This window comes from Ovis canadensis, chromosome 2 (assembly GCF_042477335.2).
Source record: "Ovis canadensis isolate MfBH-ARS-UI-01 breed Bighorn chromosome 2, ARS-UI_OviCan_v2, whole genome shotgun sequence".
Classification (NCBI taxonomy): Eukaryota; Metazoa; Chordata; class Mammalia; order Artiodactyla; family Bovidae; genus Ovis; species Ovis canadensis.
The window spans coordinates 171,490,014-171,515,000 of record NC_091246.1 but is presented as its reverse complement, the minus strand read 5'-3'; the positions used below and the strand labels follow the sequence as shown (position 1 = coordinate 171,515,000).

Sequence of the window (24,987 nt, the reverse complement as noted above, 5' to 3'; positions counted from 1 at the left end):
ACTATTTTATAATAATTTTGGCAAAAGGTCAGTGAACTTCACTGAATGTATACAACAGTATACCTACTGTGGGCAATATGCTATATTATGGTGTTGCTTAACTGTGACTAAAGGTTGTGAAATCAGTTCAGACCACCATTAAAAGAAATGAGATAGAACAGAAAAGAAAGAAAATATCTCAGTGCATGCATCAAATGCAATAAGAATATGTATTACATTATGAAAGCTTTGGGTCAATTATAAATATGCCTACACATATGGGTATATTAGGTCATAATGTAAATATGTATATTGGTGTGGATCATGATCAAAAGGTTGGAGACACTGTTGTGTTAGAATATCTGGGTCATATAAAGCTGAATAATTACAACTACCATCCTGAAGACACTACTTTTATCTCAAGAACCTTAACTATGACAAACACAGAGTTAAGTATAAACAAAATCCCGTGGAACTTCAAAGAAGAGAAGCAGCGTATCTCTTTTAGAGGTTAAAGAAAGTGGTTTAGGTGAGTCTTGGAAGATGGATTGGGCTTGCACAGATAGATGAGGAGGAAGGGGCTCTGGGTAGTGACAAAGTGAGTTACCTTCAGGGAACATGGAATAAACTAGGCCACATCCCAGGATACTCTTGGATAAGGACTGAAGAAAGGCTAGAAAGGTAGTTGAAACCATACTGGGAAATCCTGACCAATGAGGTTTATACTTATCTGACAAGGGCAAGAGTAGAGAAGGTGAGATACATGGAAATCATCTTTAGGAAGTTGAAGTTAGCAGAAGCTTAAGGATGGAGCAGAGGGCAGCTCTAGTCACCCCATGAGAGTGGCCAGAGGATGTGACTGGCCTAGATCAGTGGTTCTTAAATACCTGAGGTGGGACTTGGGTTTCCGAGTGGAGACAGATACTGGAATGAGGAATAAAATATGTGTTGAAAAAGTATAACTATTATACTCAGTTTTTACAATTAAAACTCCAAAAATTGTCACTCCGTGAAATCCCCTTGGGGACAGGGATGTGTACCCATGTAAAAATCACTGACATTCTTTCTAGTTGTAACCTCTTTTGGATGACTTTATTTTGTGGACAAGTATGCTAAGGCTGAAAGAGGGGACATGGTTAATCACTGTAAAAACTAGAACCAGATCTTGAGCCTTCTAAACTCCAAGGCAGTGTTCATTCCACTGTACCATGTATCTGTGATGGTTTCCATTTTTCAAATGTAACAATTTAGGGAAGGAGCGATACATCTGCAAAAACTCACTCTTTGGATCCAGACAGTCACTCCCTGTTGTGCTGCTTTCTGTCAGACACTCCTGTTCTGATAGCCATTGCAGGAAACTTAAATTCGTAAAATAGTCAGGCTCTCCACCAAAGTCCCTGATTGAGGCAAATTTTATTTTGACCATACCACACTCCAAATCATGACCATATATGACTATAGGAATTCAAAAAGATAAAACTCCAAAGCAACGTGTACCAAACATATTCCAAGATCTCCTATCTGTCAATCCAAGTCATAGGTACATTTGCAGCTTTCAAAATCAGCGTCTGTTTCTAATTTCTGTCAATGTCTTGCCTTTTCCCCATTCATTATTTAATTAACTCATCTATTTCCTTGTGTCTTCCTCTGGTGTAGATTTCTCATAAATTATAAGGACAGTTTATGAAAATTAAAGAATATTTTTCCTCAGTAATGTTTTCATAGCTATAACTTTTGAGAACAACTTCTTGAGAGATGTTTTGGGAGCTGTATTCTAGGACATATTTTCACGGTCTTCCCCCTGGTAGGATGGATAAATGATTTTGCCTTGAGTATTGCATGGGATTTTCTGATTTCCATATAAAAGATAGATATTCCACTTATAGAAGCTGCAGGCGTAGAGTTCAAGCAGTTTTAAGGTTTAGGCCTGATGGAATGGTATGTCTGGGGGTGATCAGGGGAAAAAGTGATTTTCAGTGGCTATGCTGAACAATGGGAGTGAGCTGTTACCAGTTACTTGTGTCTAGTAAGTCTAGTGTGTCTAGTAAGTCTAGTGAGTCTCCTGGGGTTTCCCAGGTGGTGCTAGTGGTAAAGAATCCACCTGCCAGTGCAGGAGATGTAAGAGATGCAAGTTCGATCCCTGGGCTGGGAAGATCTTCTGGTGAAGGGAATGGCCACCCACTCCAGTATTCTTTCCTGGAGAATCCCATTGACAGAGGAGCCTGGGGAGCTATACAGTCCATAGGATCGCACAGAGTTGGACACGACTGAAGCGATTTAGCTCACGCACACAATGAGCTCCTGAGCATTTGTGAGGGAAATGCAGCTGCACAGGTCACAAACCTTTCCTGAGAAAGGAAAAGAAAGCCTCTCAAGTACATTGAACAGGAACTTCACCTTTGTCTGGGGTATTGGTGGGAGGTGGGCAGGGGAGCTTGCCCCTCCAACTGGGAGTGTTGCTGACTCTGAAACCCAGGCAGCTGTTTCTGTCTAAGAAGTCATACTCTTCACTTGCAAAGTGTCTTCTGGTCAGTTATACCACCGCCCTTTAGGGCAGCCAAGTGGCAACTGACTGTTGTGCACAGTGAAATGTGCTCAGAAAATAATGGAATGATGAAGGGTGCTGGGAGCAACTTAGGAGGGAAGGAAAAGGGGGGACACAAGAGCAGAGGCACCACTGGATTTGGGATTTTGCAAACAGAGAAAGGATATGCATGTGTCTATGTGCTGAGGGGCAGAGGAATTTCAACAGTAAATAATACAAGGCATGGAAATGGATAAGTGCACAGATGTACTCAGGAGATTGGAATTCATGAGGGATCAGGTTGGGGTCAGAGTTCGAAGAACCTCATTTATTAACAGGAAATTTAAGTTCATCCCATAGCAAACCTATGAGACATGTCCTTATTCTTGTTATACTATTGTGATCCTCTTCTTGGATGGGCTGGGTTTAGAAAGAAGACCAATAACAGTAAGTGGATGAATCAAATACCAGAGCGTCCGGAGGCCAGAAGACCAATCTGAAGGTTTTGGAAGAATTAAGGTCCCAGAATATAAGGGCCTGCATGTATGTGTGCTCTTTGGCCAAGTTTTGTCCACTCTTTGCGACCCTGTGGACTGTAGACTGCCAGGCTCCTCTGTCCATGGGACTTCCCAGTCAAGAATACTAGAGTGGGTTGCCATTCTCTTCTCCAGAATATAAGGGCAAAAACTGGGAAAGAGGCAGTAGAAACAAGGATGGGGCATGAGAATTACTTCCATGGGATGTTCTTTGATGTGAAATTACTGAGTCAGCCCAAGGGTATAGAAACGTATACGGCTCAGGAAACATAACTTGCATTTGGCTTCACCATACATACAGATATTTCCCCATTAGTTGACCAGTCTCTGTTAGGATATGCCTTTATTTTTATTGTTTTGCTTAATGTAACTGCTCTCTCATAAATTCTTTGTATTTATACTTATTTCATTAATAGAAGAATTAAAGTTTTTAATTCCCCAAATTTGATTTAGCATTTATTTCTTCAGCTTATCACTATCTCTGTTGTTTATTAGTTGTGTGAGTAAAAGGCCGAGCCTTATGCTTGGCGCACAATAAGAGTTCAGTAAGTTATTGTACTTTTACTCTGTTAATGTTTGTGTAATCTTTTATCTGTAGCATATATTTAAAATATATAATTACTTACACAAATAATTTATTAGTTTTATTCCACAAACTTATTTGTTTTACTCAATTTCCTGTTTTCACTTAAAAATATTATAAAGTTGGGATAAGCATATTAAATTTTGTTATATAAGTGTGGTGGATATTAATTTATATGCAAGCTGGGTTTATTTCTGAATTCTTGATTTTTGTCCCTTTCTCTACCTTCTTGTTTTTGAATCTGTAAAGTACTCTTTGAAAAGTTGCCACTTCATATGTGTTCTGAATCTGGTAAGATGTGTTTTCCTTCATTCTTCCTTTGTAAGTGATTTCTTTGATATTCTTTCTGCTTATTTCTTTATTTTGTAGGAATTTTAGAACTAGTCTGTGAGGATACATAAAGTGATATTTGGGCATCTTAATTGGAATCTTGTTAAATTTATAAATTATCTTAAGAGATACTGTCATTTCTATCTATTCTTTCCTGTCAAGAGCATATACGCATACAAGAGTGCTAAGTTGGTTCAGTTGTATCCGACTGTTTGTCATCCTGTGGATTGTAACTTTCTAGGATCCTCTGTCCATGGGATTCTCCAGGCAAGAATATGGGAGTGGGTTGCCATGCCCTCCTCCAGGGGATCTTCCCAACCCAGGGATTAAATCTCTGTCTCTCTTGTCTCTTGCACTGGCAGGCCAGGTCTTTACCACTACCACCACCTGCAAAGCCCCAGGAGCATATATGTCTATATTGTAATCTTCCCTATTTTCCCATTATATTTTGTTGTCTTCTTCAGCAAAGGACTGGGACACAGTTTCAAATCAGATTCTTAATAACTGACTTCCCCAATCATATTCTTGGAGAATTAATGATATGCCTATTTCTAAGAATCGTACGAAGCTGGCTCTGTCTGCAGAAAATCTACCTCAGATCCATGTTATTTCAACACAAATAATGTCTCTCAATTATAAACAGAGGGTGTTACTGCTTATTTTACTAACTAGTCACTAGATTGTTATAAGGGTTATGGAATAATGTATTCAAAATTTATCTGAAAATGTTATAATACAAACAAGGACATGGTACCATAAAATGTGATTTTTAAAATGTTTTTGTTTCCTAGACATTAAGATTTTAGAGCCATGACATCTTCTCTTCTTGGTATTCACCATATGGTGCTAGACCACAGTAGGAACTCAGTTAATACTTCTATGTTCAGGGGAAGGAACAGTGGCAAAATTTGTTTAAAAAAAAAAAGAAAAAGGAATAGGTTTGGGGAAACATAGAGTCTAGAGAGAATGAGTTTATTTAATCTTACTGGCACATTTACTTCATCTCATATATAATCATATTACAATTCAACATTGATCAATATATTAATAGTTTTCCTTCTGCTGGGTCCCCCTGTAGCAAAATTTTATACCTTTATATTAATGTGATGTAAGTTATTTGTGTTTCTATTATTTCCCCCTTAGTGTAGCTGCTCTGCTGAAAATGAGATCGTAGCTGGGAGCTGAAAGAAAAGGGAGATGGGGGGAGGGGAGAATGTTACATAATTATCCGACATTTGACTCCAGAGCAAAGGATCAGGAATATGCCAAGATCACTGTAATAACCATTGTCATGCCAGATACTAACCAGAAGCTTTCCACATACTGTTCTTAACCTCAAATTAAAGGTGAACTAGAAAGAAGAACTCATGTCTGACAAAACTGGAGTTCAGGTTGTTACTTTTCTTGTAGTTTTTTCACCTCCCCACTGCCCATGGGAAAAGCTAAAACTCCTTCCACAAAGTTGGGAAAGAGGAATCCTGATGTAAGGCTTTGGCTGTTCATAGAGCAAAGTATTTGGTTTAGAATTATCATTTGTGAGAAATTATTAAATATACAGACACATTCCATTGATTTGATATCTTAAGTATTTGCTGCTGCTTCTCTTCTTCTTCTTCTTCTTAAAACACACACACACGCACAACACACACACACACACACACACACACACACACCCCATCTCAAGGGCTAATAATGTGACCTTGTCATGAGAACTGGCCAAAGCTAAAATATTTACATTGTGAAGCTTCTAGGCTTTTTGGTTCATTTGTAACATGGAGTCTGATGGATGCTTTATGTGGCAGAATGACCTTTCAATTTTTGGATTAAAAATAATTAAAATAATGGCAAGAATGAACTTTTAAGGTTCAGCATCATTAATGTCCTCTTCAGACACAAAATGCATTAAAGACTCACTCCATATATAAACTCTGAAGAGAAGTTCATGAGTCTTATAATAAAAACTAGACAGTATTAAAAGTTTAGAAAGTACTCTACCCCAAATTATGTTAATATGCCTGAAATCCTCACTATAACTCACAGGAGGTGAGATAGGGTGGGTGGTTTTATTATCATAACTATTATTATAATTTCTCTTTTCCACCCATCTCCTCTTTTGTACTGTACAGATGGATTAACTGAGTTTAATCTAAAAAACTATAGGACCCAGTCTGAAACCTGACCTTCTGACTTGAATTCATAGAATCAGTTTCTCAATTGTGGTACTACTGACATTTTAGGTTGAAGAACTCTTTGTGTGGGGACTGTCTTGTGCAGTTTAAGGGACTGTCCTGTGTCTTGGCCTCTACCCACTAGATGCCAGTAGCATCCTCCCCTCAACAGCTGTAAGAACCAAAAAACGTCTCTGCTGCTGCTGCTGCTAAGTCGCTTCAGTCGTGTCCGACTCTGTGAGACCCCATAGACGGAAGCCCACCAGGCTCCCCTGTCCCTGGGATTCTCCAGGCAAGAACACTGGAGTGGGTTGCTATTTCCTTCTCTCTGGCCATTGCATTTCCTTCTCAAAATGTCTCTGGGCATTGCTAAATATCCCCTAGGGGTGGAGGGCAAAACCACTCCTGACTGACACTATAAGCTTTTCAAAGTGCCATCACCATAAGTGATAATTAACTCCATTCCCACAAAGCCCAACTCGACTTTGTATGGACTGCTTAATGGGATACAGTCGATCGATGTGCCTGCAGATACTAGCTGGGCTGTCTCTAGCAAGAAGACTATGAGCAGTACTCTCGTATTTATTAAAAGTTATTCATTCAACAGGGAAGACTCACCCAGATATCGTACCAAAACAGATATCTTGGATAGGCTTGATTTTTCTCTATGATGCACCATAGCTCATGATGCATATTAAAGAGCCATGGGGTCAACAGTGCTTTGCATCAGCTATTTCTGCTTTCCCCCATTCTGGGCTCAAAGCAGGATTGCATTTCCTGGCCCCCTTAGTGTTGGGCAGTACCCTCAACAAGTTCTGGACAAAGATTTGAGTGGAACCCTTTGTCACATTTGGGCTTCCCTGGTGGCTCAGTGGTAAAGAACCCGCCTGTCAATGCAGAAGTCTTGGATTTGATTCCTGGGTCGGGAAGACACCCTGGAGAAGGAAATGGCAACCTACTCCAGTATTCTTGCCTGGGAAATTTCATGGACAAAGAAGCCTGGCAGGCTACAGTCCATGGGGTGGCACAGAGTCGGACACGACTTGGTGGCTGAGCACGTACACATGCAATGTCACTTTTAGGCCAGAGGAGTAACTTGCTGATGAAAGAACCTCCCAGCTTTCTCTTCCACCTGGCATAGTAACAGGTAATGCTTGTGATGGTGAAGGCTTGGGTCTCTCTCTGTAAGTTTAGGTCCCTGAGTGACCATATGAGTAGAAGACTACTGCTCACCTGCAACAAATACATAGAATGAATAAAAACATAAGTGTTAAGTGTTTTAAGCCATTGAGATTTTTAAGGCTGTTAGTTTAGCATAATTTAGCTAATTCTGACTGATGTAAGAGCTGAAATATGAGAACAGATTGAAAAATAGATTTAGGTTAAATCAAGGTCATTTATATGAAAACAGAAAATATAATATAGAACCATTTAGAGCTTCCTTAAGTCTTAGGGTTCTCTATTTTCATTCACTAATTCTCTAATATTTGGAAATCATTTCAACAAAGATTCATATATACCTGATATGGTATGTAAACATTATTCTATTACATTAGACTTATTCTTCATTCATTCAAATAGTATTTATTGAACAGTAAATATATGCCAAGTATTATCTGGAATATCTTTCCACTTCATATTGTTTTTGACACCTTTCTTGTGATGAAGACAGATGGCAGAAAGAAGAGGGAGTTCACTCTAATGTCTGAAGAGTGATATATTTAGGAAATGAATCTGAGGCTTTGTGGGGGTTCTTTGTTTGTTTTTAAACTTTCCATTTGCATAGAAATTATTAGAGAAAATGGAAATGATTTCATACGTGTAGCCAGGAATTTTCCACCATTTTCACCTTCTGCTTTCTTACTTATAAAATAGGGATAATTTTATGGTTTCCACTTAGAGGATAATGGCAGAAAGGTGGACTGACAAGGTTTGAATTGTGGATTGAAAACTGGATGGATGTGTGATTTCAGGTAAGTGACTTAATCTCCCTGTTTCTTACTTTTTTCAGCTGTAAAATGATACAACAGAGCTTAATTTACAGGGCTGTTGTGCATTTGAATCAGTTCTAATGAGGTGGATGAAACTGGAGCCTGTTATACAGAGTGAAGTAAGTCAGAAAGAAAAATACCAATACAGTATATTAACACATATACATGGAATTTAGAAAGATGGTAACGATGACCCTATATGTGAGACAGCAAAAGAGACACAGAGATAAAGAACAAACTTTTGGACTCTGTGGGAGAAGGCGAGGGTTGGGATGATTTGAGAGAATAGCACTGAAACAAATATATCACCATATGTGAAACAGATCACCAGTCCAGGTTCAATGCATGAGACAGGGCTCAGGGTCGGTGAGCTGGGATGACCCTGAGGGATGGGCAGGGAGTTGAGGGGGGCGGGGCGTACAGGATGGGGGACACATGTACACCCATGGCTGATTCATGTCAATGTATGGCAAAAACCACTACAATATTGTAAAGTAATGAGCCTCCAATTAAAATTAAATTAATTGAAAGGAAAAATAGAAGGCAATGCACAAGGGGCTTCAAACAGTACCTGGCATGTCCTAAGTGCTCTAGGAACTGATGAGTAAAGCACTGGAGTTGGACTACTTCTGCGATGCAAACATCACAAAAGATATTTTGCTTTATTCACCACTTCAACCTAAACATCTGGTTTAATACTTGGCATAAAACATACAAAGCAGGGACTTCCCTGGTGGTCCCGTGCTTAAGAATCTGCCTTCCAATGCAGGGGGTGCGGGTTCAATTCCTGGTCAGGGAACTAATATCCCACATGCCTTGGGACAACTAAGCCCAAACACCACACACCGAGAAGTCGGCGTGCTGCAGCTACCGAACCCGCATGCTCTGGAGCCTGCGCTCCACAGCTAGAAAAACTCCCGTGCACCACAAGAGGAAGTCTGTGTGCTGCAACAAAGACCCAGCACAGCCAGAATGAAATAAAAAAAACAGAAGGACATTTACTGGACACATACAGGAGCAGGGATGAGGGGACTGACTCTCACATCCTACTCCTAACCTTGCAACCATCTACTACTGCCTGTCTCACACACTGTGCTCAGCGCTAAGCACTCGGAATAGTCACTGTTCTAGGTTGTGCTCCTCTTTTGTGAGATGAAAGGACGATACAAAAGAGCTATAAACTATGTGGCTATAAATGAACTAGAATCAATAATATTACGCTACCACACTTTTCAGAAAAATGGATGATAAAAACCTTGCAACAACATAATTTGAAAACAATCAACAGTATGAAAACTCTATAAAGTTGCTCTACTGTGGTTTTAATATTTTCAAAAGGAATTTAAAAGAGATTGCTGCATCAAAAAGGGCAGTAAACTCACTGGCGCTAATGCCATCGCTCAGAGAGATGTTACCTTTTCCTACAAGCTCTGTGGAGAGGAAGGAGAAAGAAGTTGAATAAAGAGTAATTAATGTACAAACTTTCAAGCAGAATAAGAATAAGTCCTGGAGATCAAAAGAATAGCATAGTGGGGACTTCCCTGGATGTCAGTGGTTAAGACTGTTTCCATTGTAGGCGGTGCAGCTTTGATCCTTGGTTGGAAACTAAGACCCCACATGCCCCATGGCCAAACAAACAAACAAACAACCAAACAAACAAACTCTATGCATGGTGATAATTATACAATTCTGTAAATATACCAAAAATCATTGAAATGTGCAAGTAAAGCAAGTGGAGTGTATGATATGTATATTATAATGTAATACAATTTTTTTTAAAGTATAGCATAGTCATTATAGTCAACAATACTGTATTATATACTTTGAAATTGGTTGAAGACTAGATTTTACATATTCTTATCACAAAAAGGAAATAATTATGTGATGTGAGAGAGGCCTTAGCTAGAACTACACTGATGATCATGTTGTAAATGTATCAAATTATCACACTGTACACCTTAAATGTATACAATGTTATAAGTAAATCATACCTCAAGGAAAAAAAGAGTAATCAATGGCCCTGCTGTCATGTATTAAACTTGTCTTGGTTTTGCTTGTGAAAGACAAAATCTGACCCACAAATAGTATAATCAAAGTGATTTAAACTTTCAAAGACTCAGTTTTTCCATCTATCAAACGGGATAATAATACATACTCTGCTGGGATTATCATGAGTATTACATGAAATAACTCAGCAAAGGACCAAGCAAGTAGCAAATATCTGCTTCTATTCTGTCAACAGGAGCAAGGAACAGGGTAATAATAACGACTTTTGCAATTATTTACGAGAAAGCCACTTCCTCACAAATGTTAACAGTGTCCAGAGTTATTCTTCTGGCTGATACTGCATAGTTTCAACAGAGAAAGAGAGTGAGTGAGTGAGTGAGTGAGTGAAGTCGCTCAGTTGTGTCCGACTCTTTGTGACCCCATGGACTGTAGCCCACCAGAAGTTGGTGTTAAAGTATGGGTTTTAGATATGCTAATAAGGCACCTGGAAGAGGCAGCAGGCAAAGAAATGTATACCTGCTTTTGTTGTTGTTGCTGTTTAGTCACTAAATCCTGTCTGACTCTTTGTGACCCCCATGGATGATAGCCTGTCAGGCTCCTCTATACCTGCTAGGTAACCCTTTGTGTGAAGTGCTAGATGGTGAGTTGGGGGAAAAAATGTTTAGAGAAACACTTGGGTCAGAAAACAAGAAAGTGGAAATGTAGCATAGCACAGTGGTTAAAAATACTACATAGTTATGTGGCCTCACTTAACGTCTCTGTACCTTGGTGTACCTCTGTACCTTAGTGTAGTTTCCCCCACTAAGGAAAACGGAGATAGTAATGCTGAACAAGACTGCTAAGAGGTTAAAGATTTAACACTTATAAATGGCTTAGAACAATGCCTAAAATACACCAAGTGCTATATTAGTGCTTGTCAAGCCCGAACGGTGATACAAACAACAAAAGTTACACAAAGTGTCCCGTTAGGAAACCTTTGGAGTAAAGACTGGCAATGTGGCCGTCTAGGAGCACAACCTGGAAAGCCATCAGACTCATTCATCAAGCCAACAACCCGCGCTCTTCTCATGTGCAAGGTGAAGTGCTGCAGCCTGAAAGAGCTGATTCACGTTGGACATGACAGATGGGCCAGAGGCGAAGGCAGAAGGGAGTACCAGCTGCGACTGGGAACAACAGAAGTGTGTGCACAGGTAACAGGACTCTTCCTGTGGTCATCCACAGCATCCCATAGTGAGCCGCAGCATTTTAGGTATGTGTTGATTATATGGAAGTGTCTCCCCAAGGCAGGGCTCCCTGAGGTGCAGGCTGCATCCTGTTCACAGTGAAATCCCTCTTCCAAGGTGCTCAATATGTATGTGTTGAGGTCAGGCCAAAGTGAGCAAAAGATTGAGCCTGTAATTACTGAGCACTCAGTTCTCAGGCCCCTAATTGCTCCCCATCCCACTTTCAATCCCCACGATGCTGCTCTAAATTGCTAAACGGGTGGGAAGGGAGAGCTGTGATTCCAAAAACATGGCCCTTTGAGGAAAAACCTAGTCTTCTTTGTAGTGGTGGCTTAAAATTACCCAACAGTGAAGCTGGCTGAGATGCCCTCTGCTTAGTTGTATTCTCCAGCCACTTTCCTCAGTTCATCCACAAACACCTCAATACTGGCACAAATGAGACTGAAATCACCAGCTTTGCAAATAAGCTGATTTTTTTCTTCCTTCTTTCTCGACAGCCATCCATCTACCAAATTCTTTTCCGTGTTTTCCTTGAGAATCTCTTTCTCCTACAGCCCTCTCACTAATCTTTCTGCCTCCAACCACCACACTGATGCTGAAGCTGAAGCCCCAATACTTTGGCCACCTGTTGTGAAGAGCTGACTCATTGGAAAAGACCCTGATGCTGGGAAAGATTGAGGGCAGGAGAAGGGGATGACAGAGGATGAGATGGTTGGATGGTATCACCGACGCAATGGACATGATTTTGAGCAAACTCCAGGAAATAGTGGAAGACAGGGAAGTCTGGCGTGCTGCAGTCCCTAGGGTCACAAACAGTCGGACATGACTTAGCGACTGAACAGAAACAAACCACCTCACAGAATCCATGCTCGGATGACTCTGCAATCTTACTGTGATTCTGCCTACCTATCACTGCAACAGAAATGTTCCTAAATACAGGTTTCATCATATCTCTTTCCAGTTCAAGACTAAGGTTCCCTATTTTTTACCTTTACTTAACCTACTTTGCAGATCCCCCATACTTTGGCTCTACCCTGTCTATGTATTACTTACTTACTAACTTTTGTACGCAGAATCTTCTCTTCTACTTCGGGATCTCATAGCACTAATCCCTGAAATTGTTCTCTCATTTCAGTATAATATCTGTAATATTTGCTTCTCCATGCTTTTCCCATGTTGCTTCCCCTTTTGCAATCCTAATCCTAATCCTCTGGCTATTCAAGTGCTACCCCTTCAATAAACATGCTACTCTAAACCACATGTGTCAGTACTCATGTATAATTATATTATCCTGTGTTTCCCTTCCTGTTTCCTCTGCTTACACAAAACTGTTCCTTCTTTAAGAAAACTATAAACTGCTTGAAGGCGGGAAGTTCACACTATTTTTACCTGTTTACCCAACAAACATTCACTGAGTTCCAGCCTTGTGTCAGGCACTGCACTAGGCTTTGAGGAACAGTGATGAATGAGATAGTCACAACCCTTGTCTATCCAGCACCTATGTTCTACTTAGTGTTTGTGTGTATGTGTGGCAGTGAGATAAGAAATTTCACACAATTATATTATTAGAAACTAAGGAAAGTATCGTAAGTTAAAGTATAGGGTGCCATGAGACCATGATAAAGTTTCACACTGAAAGAAAATACACCTGAGCTGAGATCAAATGAATAACAAACAAATAGGCAAATGTCCCAGAGAAGGCAATGGCACCCCACTCCAGTACTTTTGCCTGGAAAATCCCATGGACGGAGGAGCCTGGTAGGCTGCAGTCCATGGGGTCGCTAAGAGTCGGACACGACTGAGAGACTTCACTTTCACTCTTCACTTTCATGCATTGGAGAAGGAAATGACAACCCACTCCAGTGTTCTTGCCTAGAGACTCCCAGGGACGGGGGAGCCTGGTAGGCTGCTGTCTACGGGGTTGCACGGAGTCGGATACGACTGAAGTGACTTAGCAGCAGCAGCAGCAGCAGGTAAATGTCCAGAGATTTAAAGAAGTTTGCAACCTTAGAGGAACTAAAAAGAGGCTGGTGTCCACAAGTGCAGGGGGCAGAGGCTGAGCCATATCAGATGAGGCTACTGAAGTACAAGCTGGGTGTACTTCTTCACATCACACCAGAATCACAAAGTACTGGCTAAGTGAGGGTAACGTGTTTACATGGTCCTTAAAGGAAATGGCAACCCATCCCAGTATTCTTGCCTGGAAAATCCCACGGATGGAGGAGCCTGGTAGGCTACATTCACCGGGTTGCAAAGAGTTGGACATGACTGAGTGACTAACACTTTCCTGAACTTTCCTTGTCTGCATACTTGGGGTTTGGGCTTCCCAGGTGGCTAAGGGGTAAAGAATCTGCTTGCCAATGCAGGAGATGCAGGTTCCATCCCTGAGTTGGGAAGATTCCCTGGAGAAGGAAATGGCAACTCACTCCAGTATTCTTACCTGGGAAATTCCATGTACGGAGGAACATGGCGGGGTATAGTCCATGGAGTGGCAAAGAGTCAGACAAGACTTAGCAACTGAGAACCCACTCATGCATACTTGGAGTTTACAAATAAAGTTGAATATCCAAAACTTAAAAAACAGGAACATTTAAGACCTTAGAATGGTGGTCAAGATTCCCATCTTCTGACACAGATATGCTCAGTGAGGATGCAGGGTGAAGGAAATGGTTCAGAAGAAGCTCCCTATGGCATTAGGGATGAGAAGACTTGCTGCTATCTGCTTCAGATTTCTGTTTGCTTTCTCAAGTTCAATTAAAAAAGCATGGACCAATGACAACTATGATATGTATCTACTCTGCTTTACAAGTTTGATGCCAAAATGCTTTACACAGGCCACCTAACAGATGGTAATGTATTTTAGCCATTACCAGAGTAGGATTCAAACCAGTGACCCTGAGGTGAGAGGTTGTATATCCAATTAAAAATTCCCACTTTCCTTAACTGTTAAGATGCCTAAAGCAATATATTTTATTTACATCAAGATGCATTGTATAAACTATATTTGATAAAAGAGATGACTTCACATTCTCAACTTAAATCAAAGAATGCTTACTTAAGTATTTTTTTAATTGAATCACACTTTAATGCCATCGTATAATCTTTCGGTTAACAGTGTTCATCTTGATTATTCTAACAAAGGGAAACATGGAAATTAATACATAAGTTGTAGAGCTTATATCATCTATAAAAATACACACTAGAAAATACAAGAGATACCTGGGACATCTGTGAAGGTTTCTCCAAGGACAGATACGTGGAAATTGAGTCCTAAGTCCTTAAGATGCATCAATACCTTAAAAAAACTCTCTGGATCTTTATCATGCTCCCTGGAAGTAAAAACACAAAATATAACTTGTGATTATCTTAGGGCATGTATTAGGAAAAGAGTTTTCACTTCTCATAGGCTCAATTCCTCTCCTGGTCTACTGTTAGGAGAGCCTCTGGCATCACAGTAGAGATCTTCCCCCACCCTTATACTGTAGCATTATTGTTGTGTGTGTTCATGAATTTAACTTTGCCAGGCTCCTCTGTCCATGGGATTATCCAGCCAAGAATACTGGAGTGGGTAGCCAACTTCTTCTCCAGGGGATCTACCCAATCCAGGGATTGAACCTGGGTCTCTTGCATTGCAGAGAGATTCTTTACCATCTGAACCACCAGGGAACCCCTAACTACCATGGATCGAAATTCAGTCCTATCAAAGTTTTAAAGCTCTGCAGCTTTTCATTAAGGAAAAAATTTATCATATTTTTCACATTTTGGGGTTAGAACATAGAAAGTCTGAGCTTTCTGGGTGGCTCACCGGTAAAGAATCTGTCTGGGATGCAGGAGACACCAAAGGTTCGATCCCTGGGTTGGGAAGATCCCTTGGAGGAGGGCATAGCAACCCATTCCAGTATTCTTGCCTTGGAGAATCCCATGGACAGAGGAGCCTGGCAGGCTACAGTCCACAGGGTCGCACAGAGTCGGACATAACTTAACTGACTGAGCAGGCATGTATAGAAAGTCTAGCGTATTTTCCTTTCTCCTAAAATGGTTAATTTTCCACTTAACACAGGTTTTTAACAAAAGAAAAGATCAGTCTTCAAACGACAATTCTCTACTGATCATGAGAATGTACCAAAGATGCTTTTCATTTCCGTGAGTCTGAATACCACCCTCTCACATTTACTGAGCTTCTTTGTGTCCACAAGGAACACACAATTTAGGGAGCGAGATTACAGACTCTCTCGCTAATCTCTCATTTTAAATAATTGAATGGAGAATTATAAATACATCAAAAGGGGGTAGGCCTGAGTCTAAGTCTGCTGAGTATTAACTTAGGAGTGGAGGTTAGTCAACACATAAAAGAATAGTAATAAAGATAATTCTTTCATTTAGTAGAAGCTTTGAAAAACATGGATTATTTTTGTTTGTTTAGCTTGTCAGTCTTCTTTGTAATGACAGAATGAGAGGCTAAAGGACACTAAAATTAAAAAAAAATTCACCAATTCAAAAAATCACACTAAAATGGAATGAGTTATTTTTTACATTCTAAGGTGTGAATATTTCAGTATTTCTTGCAGTTAATTACACTGTTTTAAATTATCTTATTTCAGACAGATGTGGACCAGATGTCTTCAAAATATTTGCTTTTTTATTTATAATTCAGAATTTAAACTTATTTTCTATATTACAGAGGAATAGTTATATATCAGCAATTGAATTTCTCATTTACCAACTAATTATGTAAAATAAATCTGTAAATTGATCAAACTGCTATATGAAATATGAAAATTACATCATTCAGGAAATCTCATGAAAAATGACATCTGCAACCCTAAATGTGTTAATTCACAATTCAGTCAATATTTTCAGTATCAAGAATTAAAACAAATGCATCTTCTGATTAACATTTTAAAATGGCATTTATAATCTCCTGGAATTGTAAGATCTTATAGAATTAGAGTTCTGTAACAATTTATTTTAAGCTCTGTATCTCTCAGTTTGATTTGGTTCAAATAACAAAGAAAGCAGTGGTAAAATGTTCATTGCTTTTTAAGATGACAGGTATTACATGCATGTACTATTGGGACGTTTTGGGGGTAATTCTCATATATTCTACTGCAATGGGCAAGAACAAAGATTTTAAATATTTAAAGAATACCCCATATGCTATCTTCAACCACATCAATTAAATAGCTGCCACCTAATCTGTAACATAGGTTATTTTACTCTGGAAATACTTAGATGAAAAGAATGGAAACAATATAACATATTTTAAAGAGGGAGAAACACTACAGGGAAATTTAGCCACTCGATTCTCTAAATTTTTCATTCTGAGTTACAAAAATTTTCACTACGGTTCCATAAGAGAATATCTATTCTAAATATTTTCTTCTGCTTGTTTGTTTGTTGGTTTGTTTGTTTTGTATTAAAATAAAAGTAGATGCAGTTTGGGATTGGAAGGATGTTTGAGTAGAAGCTGTACTTCTTAAAAAATTCCAATGTGAATATTTTCAAAGAAGTAGGCTCCACGAACCTATATTTTCAGTGTTTCTATACAAGATAAATGCATGACAATCCTACTGTATTCTTAACATATTTTTTATAGGTGGACAAAAGCTTTCATATTCAATAGTCACTTTGCATAAGAACACAACAGAGATTTGTATAGATCCCCTCTCTTTCTGTTTAAACTGTAATATATGGATGAATGTAAGGTGAGATTTTTCTTCTGCATAATCATCCCTCAGAAAAAGAGGCATTTTATCTAAAATCCTTATAAAGTCTCTCATAATATCCGGCACTCTCTCACTTTATTTTTTACAAAGTACAGTTTAAGGAAGTTGCCTTAAACCTAAGACATCAATTGATGAGAATTTTCAATAGTTTTAGCAGTCATTCACTTGATGGGACCGGTAAAAACAGAAGTCAAGGAATTTAATACAGAGTTAGTAATTATTTTGGGAGATATGACTTAATAATTGAAAGTACTGTTGAAAACAAGTATTTTAAAGATCACTAAAAAAAAGTAACAGAGTAAGTGGTTACTAGAGACCATGAGTAGTAAGTGGGTTTTTAAGCTGGAGAAAAGATTTCCAGGGACGGCATCATACATCCTCACAATCTTGTACCCCAAAACTACTTAGACTAAGTTACAGATGACAGGTGGTAGAAGCATGCCAGCTGCCTGAAAAGCTGGTACCTTTCTGACATCAAGAATGCATGGGGCGGGGGGAGAGCTGAACTAAAACTGCTTCATGAACTATAAGACTGAGAAAAGAGAAATACTTGTAAAAATACTCTATGCGTGATATGTGTTTTAAAGTATTATTTATGTCTAAATTAGTGCATTATATATTACAAGTAGACACTTGACTATTTCATCTATTTTTTTTTTTTCAGTTTACATAGTCAATTCAGCTGAAAAGTTTTCTCAGTTTTCTCTAGACAAACGAGAAGTTGCCTACTATTCAGAGGATCATTAAAGACGTGAATGGATATTTAATAGCCATATAGCAAGGCCTGGATATATCAATGGTAGATCTCAATATATTCTGTCAAGAGAGGAACTCATTGCAGATATCCAATGAATTATCCATGGATCTTATCCTAGCAACCATGATATTAATGAACCCATTTGGTAGAATATGTGAATCTGTCTCAAATTCTTTTCTAAGAAATCTAATGTGAAATTCTCATACTTATGATTTTAGCATAAGGCATGAAATATAGGATGAGTGAGTGAGTGAGTGAGTGAAGTCGCTCAGTCGTGTCTGACTCTTTGCGACCCCATAGACTATAGCGTACCAGGCTCCTCTGTCCATGGGAGTTTCCAGGCAACAGTACTGGAGTAGACTGCCATTTCCTTCTCCAGGGGATCTTCCCAACCCAGGGCTCGAACCTATGTCTCCTGCATTGTAGACAGATGCTTTACCGTCTGAGCCACCAGGGGATGGAGGATTTAAAAATAATATTTTAAGGGCCCCTTTTTGTGAACAGCTGACAAGATTAAACACATTTTTATAATATAGTCAATTCTCTATAACCATATTTGTAGACTATGGATTCCTAAACACTCTTCTGCTCTTATCCACTGTTGGTAGTAATATAAAGTACAACAATATTTTAGAGGGCAATTTGGTAATGTACATAATAAGCCTTGAATTATACATAACTCTTGCTATAGTAATTCCAATTCTAATTCCAATTAGAAAATTTACTCTCTGAAATAAGGAGGTGCATAGAAATTCAGTCAAGGTAAGTTTTTAATAGCATTGTTTATAATGGCAATGATTTGTAAACAACCTAATGGGATGATAAATATATTTTGACACATACATACGAAGGCTGTATATTGTCACCCTGCTTATTTAACTTCTCTGCAGAGTACATCATGAGGAACGCTGGGCTGGATGGAGCACAAGCCGGAATCAAGATTGCCGGGAGAAATATCAATAACCTCAGATATGCGGATGATACAACCCTTATGGCAGAAAGTGAAGAGGAACTAAAAAGCCTCTTGATGAGAGTGAAAGAGGAGAGTGAAGAAGTTGGCTTAAAGCTCAACGTTCAGAAAACAAAGATCATGGCATCCAGTCCCATCACTTCATGGCAAATAGATGGGGAAACAGTGGAAACAGTGTCAGACTTTATTTTTGGGGGCTCCAAAATTACTGCAGATGGTGATTGCAGCCATGAAATTAAAAGACGCTTACTCCTTGGAAGAAAAGTTATGACCAACCTAGATAGCATATTCAAAAGCAGAGACATTACTTTGCCAACAAAGGTCCATCTAGTCAAGGCTATGGTTTTCCCAGAGGTCATGTATGGATGCGAGAGTTGGACTGTGAAGAAAGCTGAGTGCCGAAGAATTGCTGCTTTTGAATTGTGGTGTTGGAGAAGACTCTTGAGAGTCCCTTGGGCTGCAAGGAGATCCAACCAGTCCATTCTAAAGGAGATCAGCCCTGGGTGTTCTTTGGAAGGAATGATACTAAAGCTGAAACTCCAGTACTTTGGCGACCTCATGTGAAGAGCTGACTCATTGAAAAAGACTCTGATGCTGGGAGGGATTGGGGGCAAGAGGAAAAGGGGACGACTGAGGATGAGATGGCTAGATGGCATCACCGACTGGATGGACGTGAGTCTGAGTGAACTCCGGGAGTTGGTGATGGACAGGGAGGCCTGGCGTGCTGCAATTCATGGGGTCGCAAAGAGTCAGACACGACTGAACGACTGAAACGAACTGAACTGATATGATACAATACCATGCAGCCATGAAAAATAATTTTGCAGAAGTATATTTTTTGACATGGAAAATACTGTTAAGTAAAAGGGAAGTGATAGAGTACCAGGTAAACTATACTGAAATATATATGTTTATGTGCAGGGGATATATTATAAATGTCTTTTTTTTTACTTGTTTTGTATCATTCTTTTAGTAAATCTTTTTTATATAAATCATTTTCAAGCTTTAAGGAATCACCTCTCTCTAAGATTCTGCCATACAATTGTATTCATAAAGGTTTTTGCCTAACTCTGTAGCATTTTCAGTATTTATAGTGGCACATTTATTCATTGCCTGTGACACTTCCATATTTGACAGCTGCCCATCAAGCTAACTTGATTCATCATAAAACATTCTAGAAGATGAGTCAGAGTCCAAGTCTCCCAACAATTCCCACATTCTTGACTAGGTAAGAACGAAACAGTCTGGCTGGGAACGAATTTCTCCACAGCCCAACTATGGCAGAAGAGACCAGCACAGAATATTTCAGGCTTACTGGAAGCAGCAGATATAGCAAGAACAGCTTTTATTCCCAAATATTATTCAGAACATTTGAAAAGCATAAACTGTTTCCATGTGTTTTTTCTTCCTATATCTGTTCTCTCTCTGTCGCCTTTCCCATTTAGTTTTTTTAGAGCTAAATTTCTTCTTATTCTTAACATTCATTCAGTAAATATTTATTGAGGATTGCTAAGTTCTCCATACTTGTCACTTATACTCAACTGTTACCCTTTCCTGTTTTCCCACATAACATTATACTTATTGAATGCAATCACTTTGATCTAGTTCCTTGCCTTGCCTGGGCAGAAACCTGGCTCTTTTCAGGCGCCGTAGCTTTCCCATATCACTCTGGATTGAGAGGTCCATGAGGAAAAGATAAATGATGCCGGCTTTGTTTACTGCTAAGTACCTAGTGCCTTGCTAGTGGAAGACATTCCTTGTATGCATCAATATTCAGTTCTCTTCTTCTGGGCATACAGAAGACTCCATGTTCATCCCCTTGAAGTAGGAGAGGCTACAGGACTAGATTTGACCAATGGATTGCTAGCTAAGTGATGTGCGTCACTTCCAGGTAGAAATTTCTAAGAGCAGTTCTGGACAGCACTTTCTCTGTTGTAGTGATCCTTGAAGAGGTCTTATAACAAGATGGTTAGGATAAAAGACTGAAGTGATCTGGACTGCTACATGGAGAAGACATGCCCAATAAAGCCACCTAAATAAACAGCAGACTTCTAGTTAGTGGGAGAATTAAACTTCTGTTGTGTTTAAGCAAATGAGAGTAAGGGGTCTTTATTACTTCAGTATACGGTGGCCTATGCTGACTAATACATTATCTGTTGCATACAATTAACTGCTCTAAAAATATCCGTCAAATGAATAAAGGTGTAGGAAAAATGATTTACATTTACAGAGCTCCTGCTATGTTCAACGTCCTACACTAGGCACCTGATCATAACCTTAAAGTCTCTCAACTAACTGGTCATACAAATATAACTATTCCTTCAATCACGATCACACAGAAGAAATTGCATCTGCATTTGAAATCATGTCAACTTACTCTAAAGTCATATTCTTTCTTCTGTACAGTTTTTGACTTCTTCCTTTCTTTCTTCCTACATATAATGAGAAGGAAAAGAGAGCTGGTACCTTCAGTCCGTGGTATTGTTTCCAGATCATCAAGCAGTGAACAATTCTGAAATTGCTACTTGAAGTTAAAACCCACTGGATAAGATGTGGCAATAAGAAAACGGGGAAGTAACGTGGGATTATATGATTTCTCCAACATCATGGTTTCAAATTTCTTCATCTTTTCTTATATCCTCCATCTTTGCTTCTTTGTTATGAAGTACCATGTTGCTTTCAAATTCAGTCATGTGTTCCTCATTCCAAACCATAAGGCTTCTGTCTGCCACTCTCTGCTATTGTTGTGACCACTTACCTCTCTATTATCCTTCTATTATCCCTCTATATGTCTGCCAACAATGATCAGTTTTGGCTTCCTGCCACAGGTGCTGCTTCTGCTTTTAAAATGGTGCTTTGCATAGAATTCAACAGATAGTCTAATGCGGCACCAACTTCTCAGCCTCTCCCTCCCTCTGCTATCTACCAGTGCCTTCCTTTCTCTAACTCCACCAGCCCTTTCCACCACCATTTAGTTACAGGTGACTAGAGCCAAGAATATTCACTATGGCTTTCCCTGAATGTTATTCACACTGCATTCTGCCCTTTACTTTCAGAGGAAGAATGAAGCGTACATTTCAGAGAAAAGTGGCTCTGCCACTCACCAGAGACATGCCTATTTATTTGTATGTTGTATAAACTCACATAGCCTCAGTTTTCTCATCTTTAGACAGGGGTAAAAATAATATCTACATTTACAACAATGTTAGGGATGAAATGCCTGGTACTTTGCAGGTACACAATAAACTCTCATTCTCTTCATCTTTGGTATTTGTGGCATTTTAATATTTTAGAAATGTTAACCAGTTTAGTCCATCTCCCTGCCACCCCAACATACTCAAGAAAATAAGATGGTTTATGTTCATTACTTTAAGGAAGGTATGACCCAAAGGAAAAGTCTCCTAACCCCCACAAAAAAGGGAGAGTCATCTTGGCTGGTCACGGGAGTAAAAGCATTTGCAGAAATGGTAAGGGCTTCAGACAGGTACAAGTATATAAGCAAAACGCCATGTGAATGGAGCACACACCCTCCTGCACCAGGTCAGTGTTCCACCTCTAGACAAGAAAAATGGAGGACTGATGGAGCAGACTGGAGGAGAAGAGAAGTGTGAGAGTCCTCGAGCCATGCACTGCACTTCCTGGGTGAGGCAGAAGCATGACTCCAGACAGTGAATGTCTGAGGATGTGCACACAGTACTGGGGACGTTTGTGAGAGAATCCTGAGCTACACAGGCATCAACTTGGGGCCGGGATTTCCTTGAATGTCATAGAAAAATCACAGAGCTACTGACAGACTGATAGAAGCAAGGGATCCCGCAGCAGTGGCCTGAGAGGAATAAGGACCAGGAAAATGGAAGACACGAGAGTCTTGAATGGCTTGAGCTTTCCATCACCATATCAAAATGGCCATTGTACAGAAATTAAGTCACAGAGAAACAGAATTCTAATTTATGCATATCAGGGTTTCAAGCCATCTGCACATTCATATTCTCATCTTTCCTTTCATGAGCAGAGGCAGAGATGTCTGCCTTTCCACATTCAAAGTCTGTTAGAGCTCTAGATGTTCTAGCTTGTACCTTCTTGAGAAATCTGCATTCTCACGGTCAGTTTCCTTCCTAAAACGTGTGATCCTATTCCTTCCTCCACAATTTCTTCATGTGGATCTTGGGCATTTTTGAGTTATCCTTTTGACCTGACACCATTTATCAACAACAGCAGTTCCAATAATATACTCCTTTAGGTGACTTTTCACAGATCCTTTCATCTTAGAATCTGACCTATAGCCTCCTTTCCTACCTCCTGGGTCTTTCCTACATCTTCACTCCCATTCTTTCATCCTCTTAGATGAAAATGCTCTCCAACAATACTAATACCCACCTGTGTCCTCCTTCATTCTCATTTCATATTTCCTCCTACATTTGATACCACTGACTTTCTCAGAAGCAATCCTTACTTGGTTTCCAAATAGTGTATTTAGACTACAACCTAATGACCTCCTCAATGAAGTCTTCCCACTCATTCCATCCAGCAGGCCACCCAGTGAAAACCAAATTCAAGGAATCATTTTTCCCGGTAGGTCTCTCAACATGATTCCCTTTTAAACTTCCCTCTGCTGAAAGTTCAGACCCCCCAGGTTTCTGTTGAACAACGATTCCCACTCTTCCTGGATACTGTAGACAGTAATTTCATTCAGCTGTCTAACTTGTCAATGACCTCTCTTTTTCTACAGTTTTTGCCAGAAAGCTCACAGAAACCCATGACTCAAATAACTGGTCTGCCATGAAGTGTCTTAATTAAGATAAACTGGGTCTTTCCCACTCTTGGGATGTTACTTAGCAGCTACTGTTACACATACTTTTAAACCACCACAATGTATGTAATTACTTTCTCTCAGACCTGGGAGTTTCTATAGAACTAAGCCCTTTCCCCAACTCATTACTAAGTCCTTCTGTTTCCTTCCATAATAACGTTTTTCCTTGTCAACTGTGGTGACCTGAGCTGTAATTTGAGACTGAGTAATCATTTAGATTTTCTTTTGGACTGTAACATTTCCCTCAAGAGATATGTAGAAAACACATTCAGTTCTCAGAGTGTGCGTGTGTGTCTGACTCTTTACAACCCTGTGGACTGTAGCCTGCCAGGCTCCTCCGTCCATGGGATTTCCAAGGTAAGAATACTGGTGTAGGTTGCCATTTCCTCCTCCAGGGGATCTTCCCGAACCAAGGACTGAACCTGTGACTCATGTTTCGTCTGCATCACAGGTGAATTCTTTACCACTGAGTCACTGAGGAAGCGCACATTCAATCGCTTACTGGTTATTCTGAGAACTACTCCTGTAGAGAGAACTTTCTCTCGGGAGAAGACTAGGAAATTCTTTGACATTATCGAGAATTGTTGTGTTTCTACTTCTCATAAAGGAAGATGCATAACTTTTGTTTCCTGCTTTATCCTGACTTCCAGGAAGCTTACAGTTAAGTTTTCACATTCAATCTCAGCATCGGTCAAATGGAAATAACAGTACCAAAAAATATAATAGAGATTTTGAAACTCACTGGATGAGCTCAATAATAGGATATTGCAGAGAACAGAATCAGTGTTCTTGAGGTAAACAGAATTTACCCAATGCGAACAACAGAGAAAATGGACAAAAAGAAAAAATAAGAAAGAACTGAACCTCAGGGAGTTGTAGGACAGGAACAATTTCTTACACCTGTATGTGAATCTATAATCATTTCAGTATGAATTTAAATGATAAAAATGCATGTCCATTGCATTAAAAATAATTCTGAAATATATGATGTATGCACTGAAAGCCCCTATTTTCTGACTCTCCTGATTCTACTCCTCAAATGTAAGCACTATTAATAACTGGTGAGTAGGCTTCCTGACCAATTTCTATGCATATGCACAAATATATATTTGTGTGAGTACATTTTTATTCGTTTTAGTTTATAAACATGAGATTACTATCATTCTGTACTTTCCATTTTCACTAAATGCATCACATATATCTAGATACATCAGTGCATATAGATACCTAATTTAATAATGTTTATCTAATATTTCACAGTTTAAAGTAAATTCTCCTACTAATGGACATTTACGTTAGTTCTAATTCAATGACATTTCAAATCATACATCTAGTTCTTTCTATAACATTCAAATTTCTCTTTTGTGGAATCCTATTTGTTCT

The 24,987-nt window shown here is 39.3% G+C and overlaps 1 protein-coding gene across 27 annotated transcripts in view; it reads right to left on the bottom strand.

Annotated features, from left to right (window-relative positions):
* Window positions 1-24,987, bottom strand: part of GTDC1 (glycosyltransferase like domain containing 1) — a 502,335-nt gene that overhangs the window by 80,933 nt on the left and 396,415 nt on the right. For all 27 annotated transcript variants that reach the window (XM_069577660.1, XM_069577656.1, XM_069577661.1 and 24 more), the window contains one exon: window positions 14,561-14,670. In XM_069577660.1, the coding sequence (XP_069433761.1) occupies window positions 14,561-14,670 (110 nt within the window). The remainder of the gene's footprint in view (window positions 1-14,560; window positions 14,671-24,987) is intronic.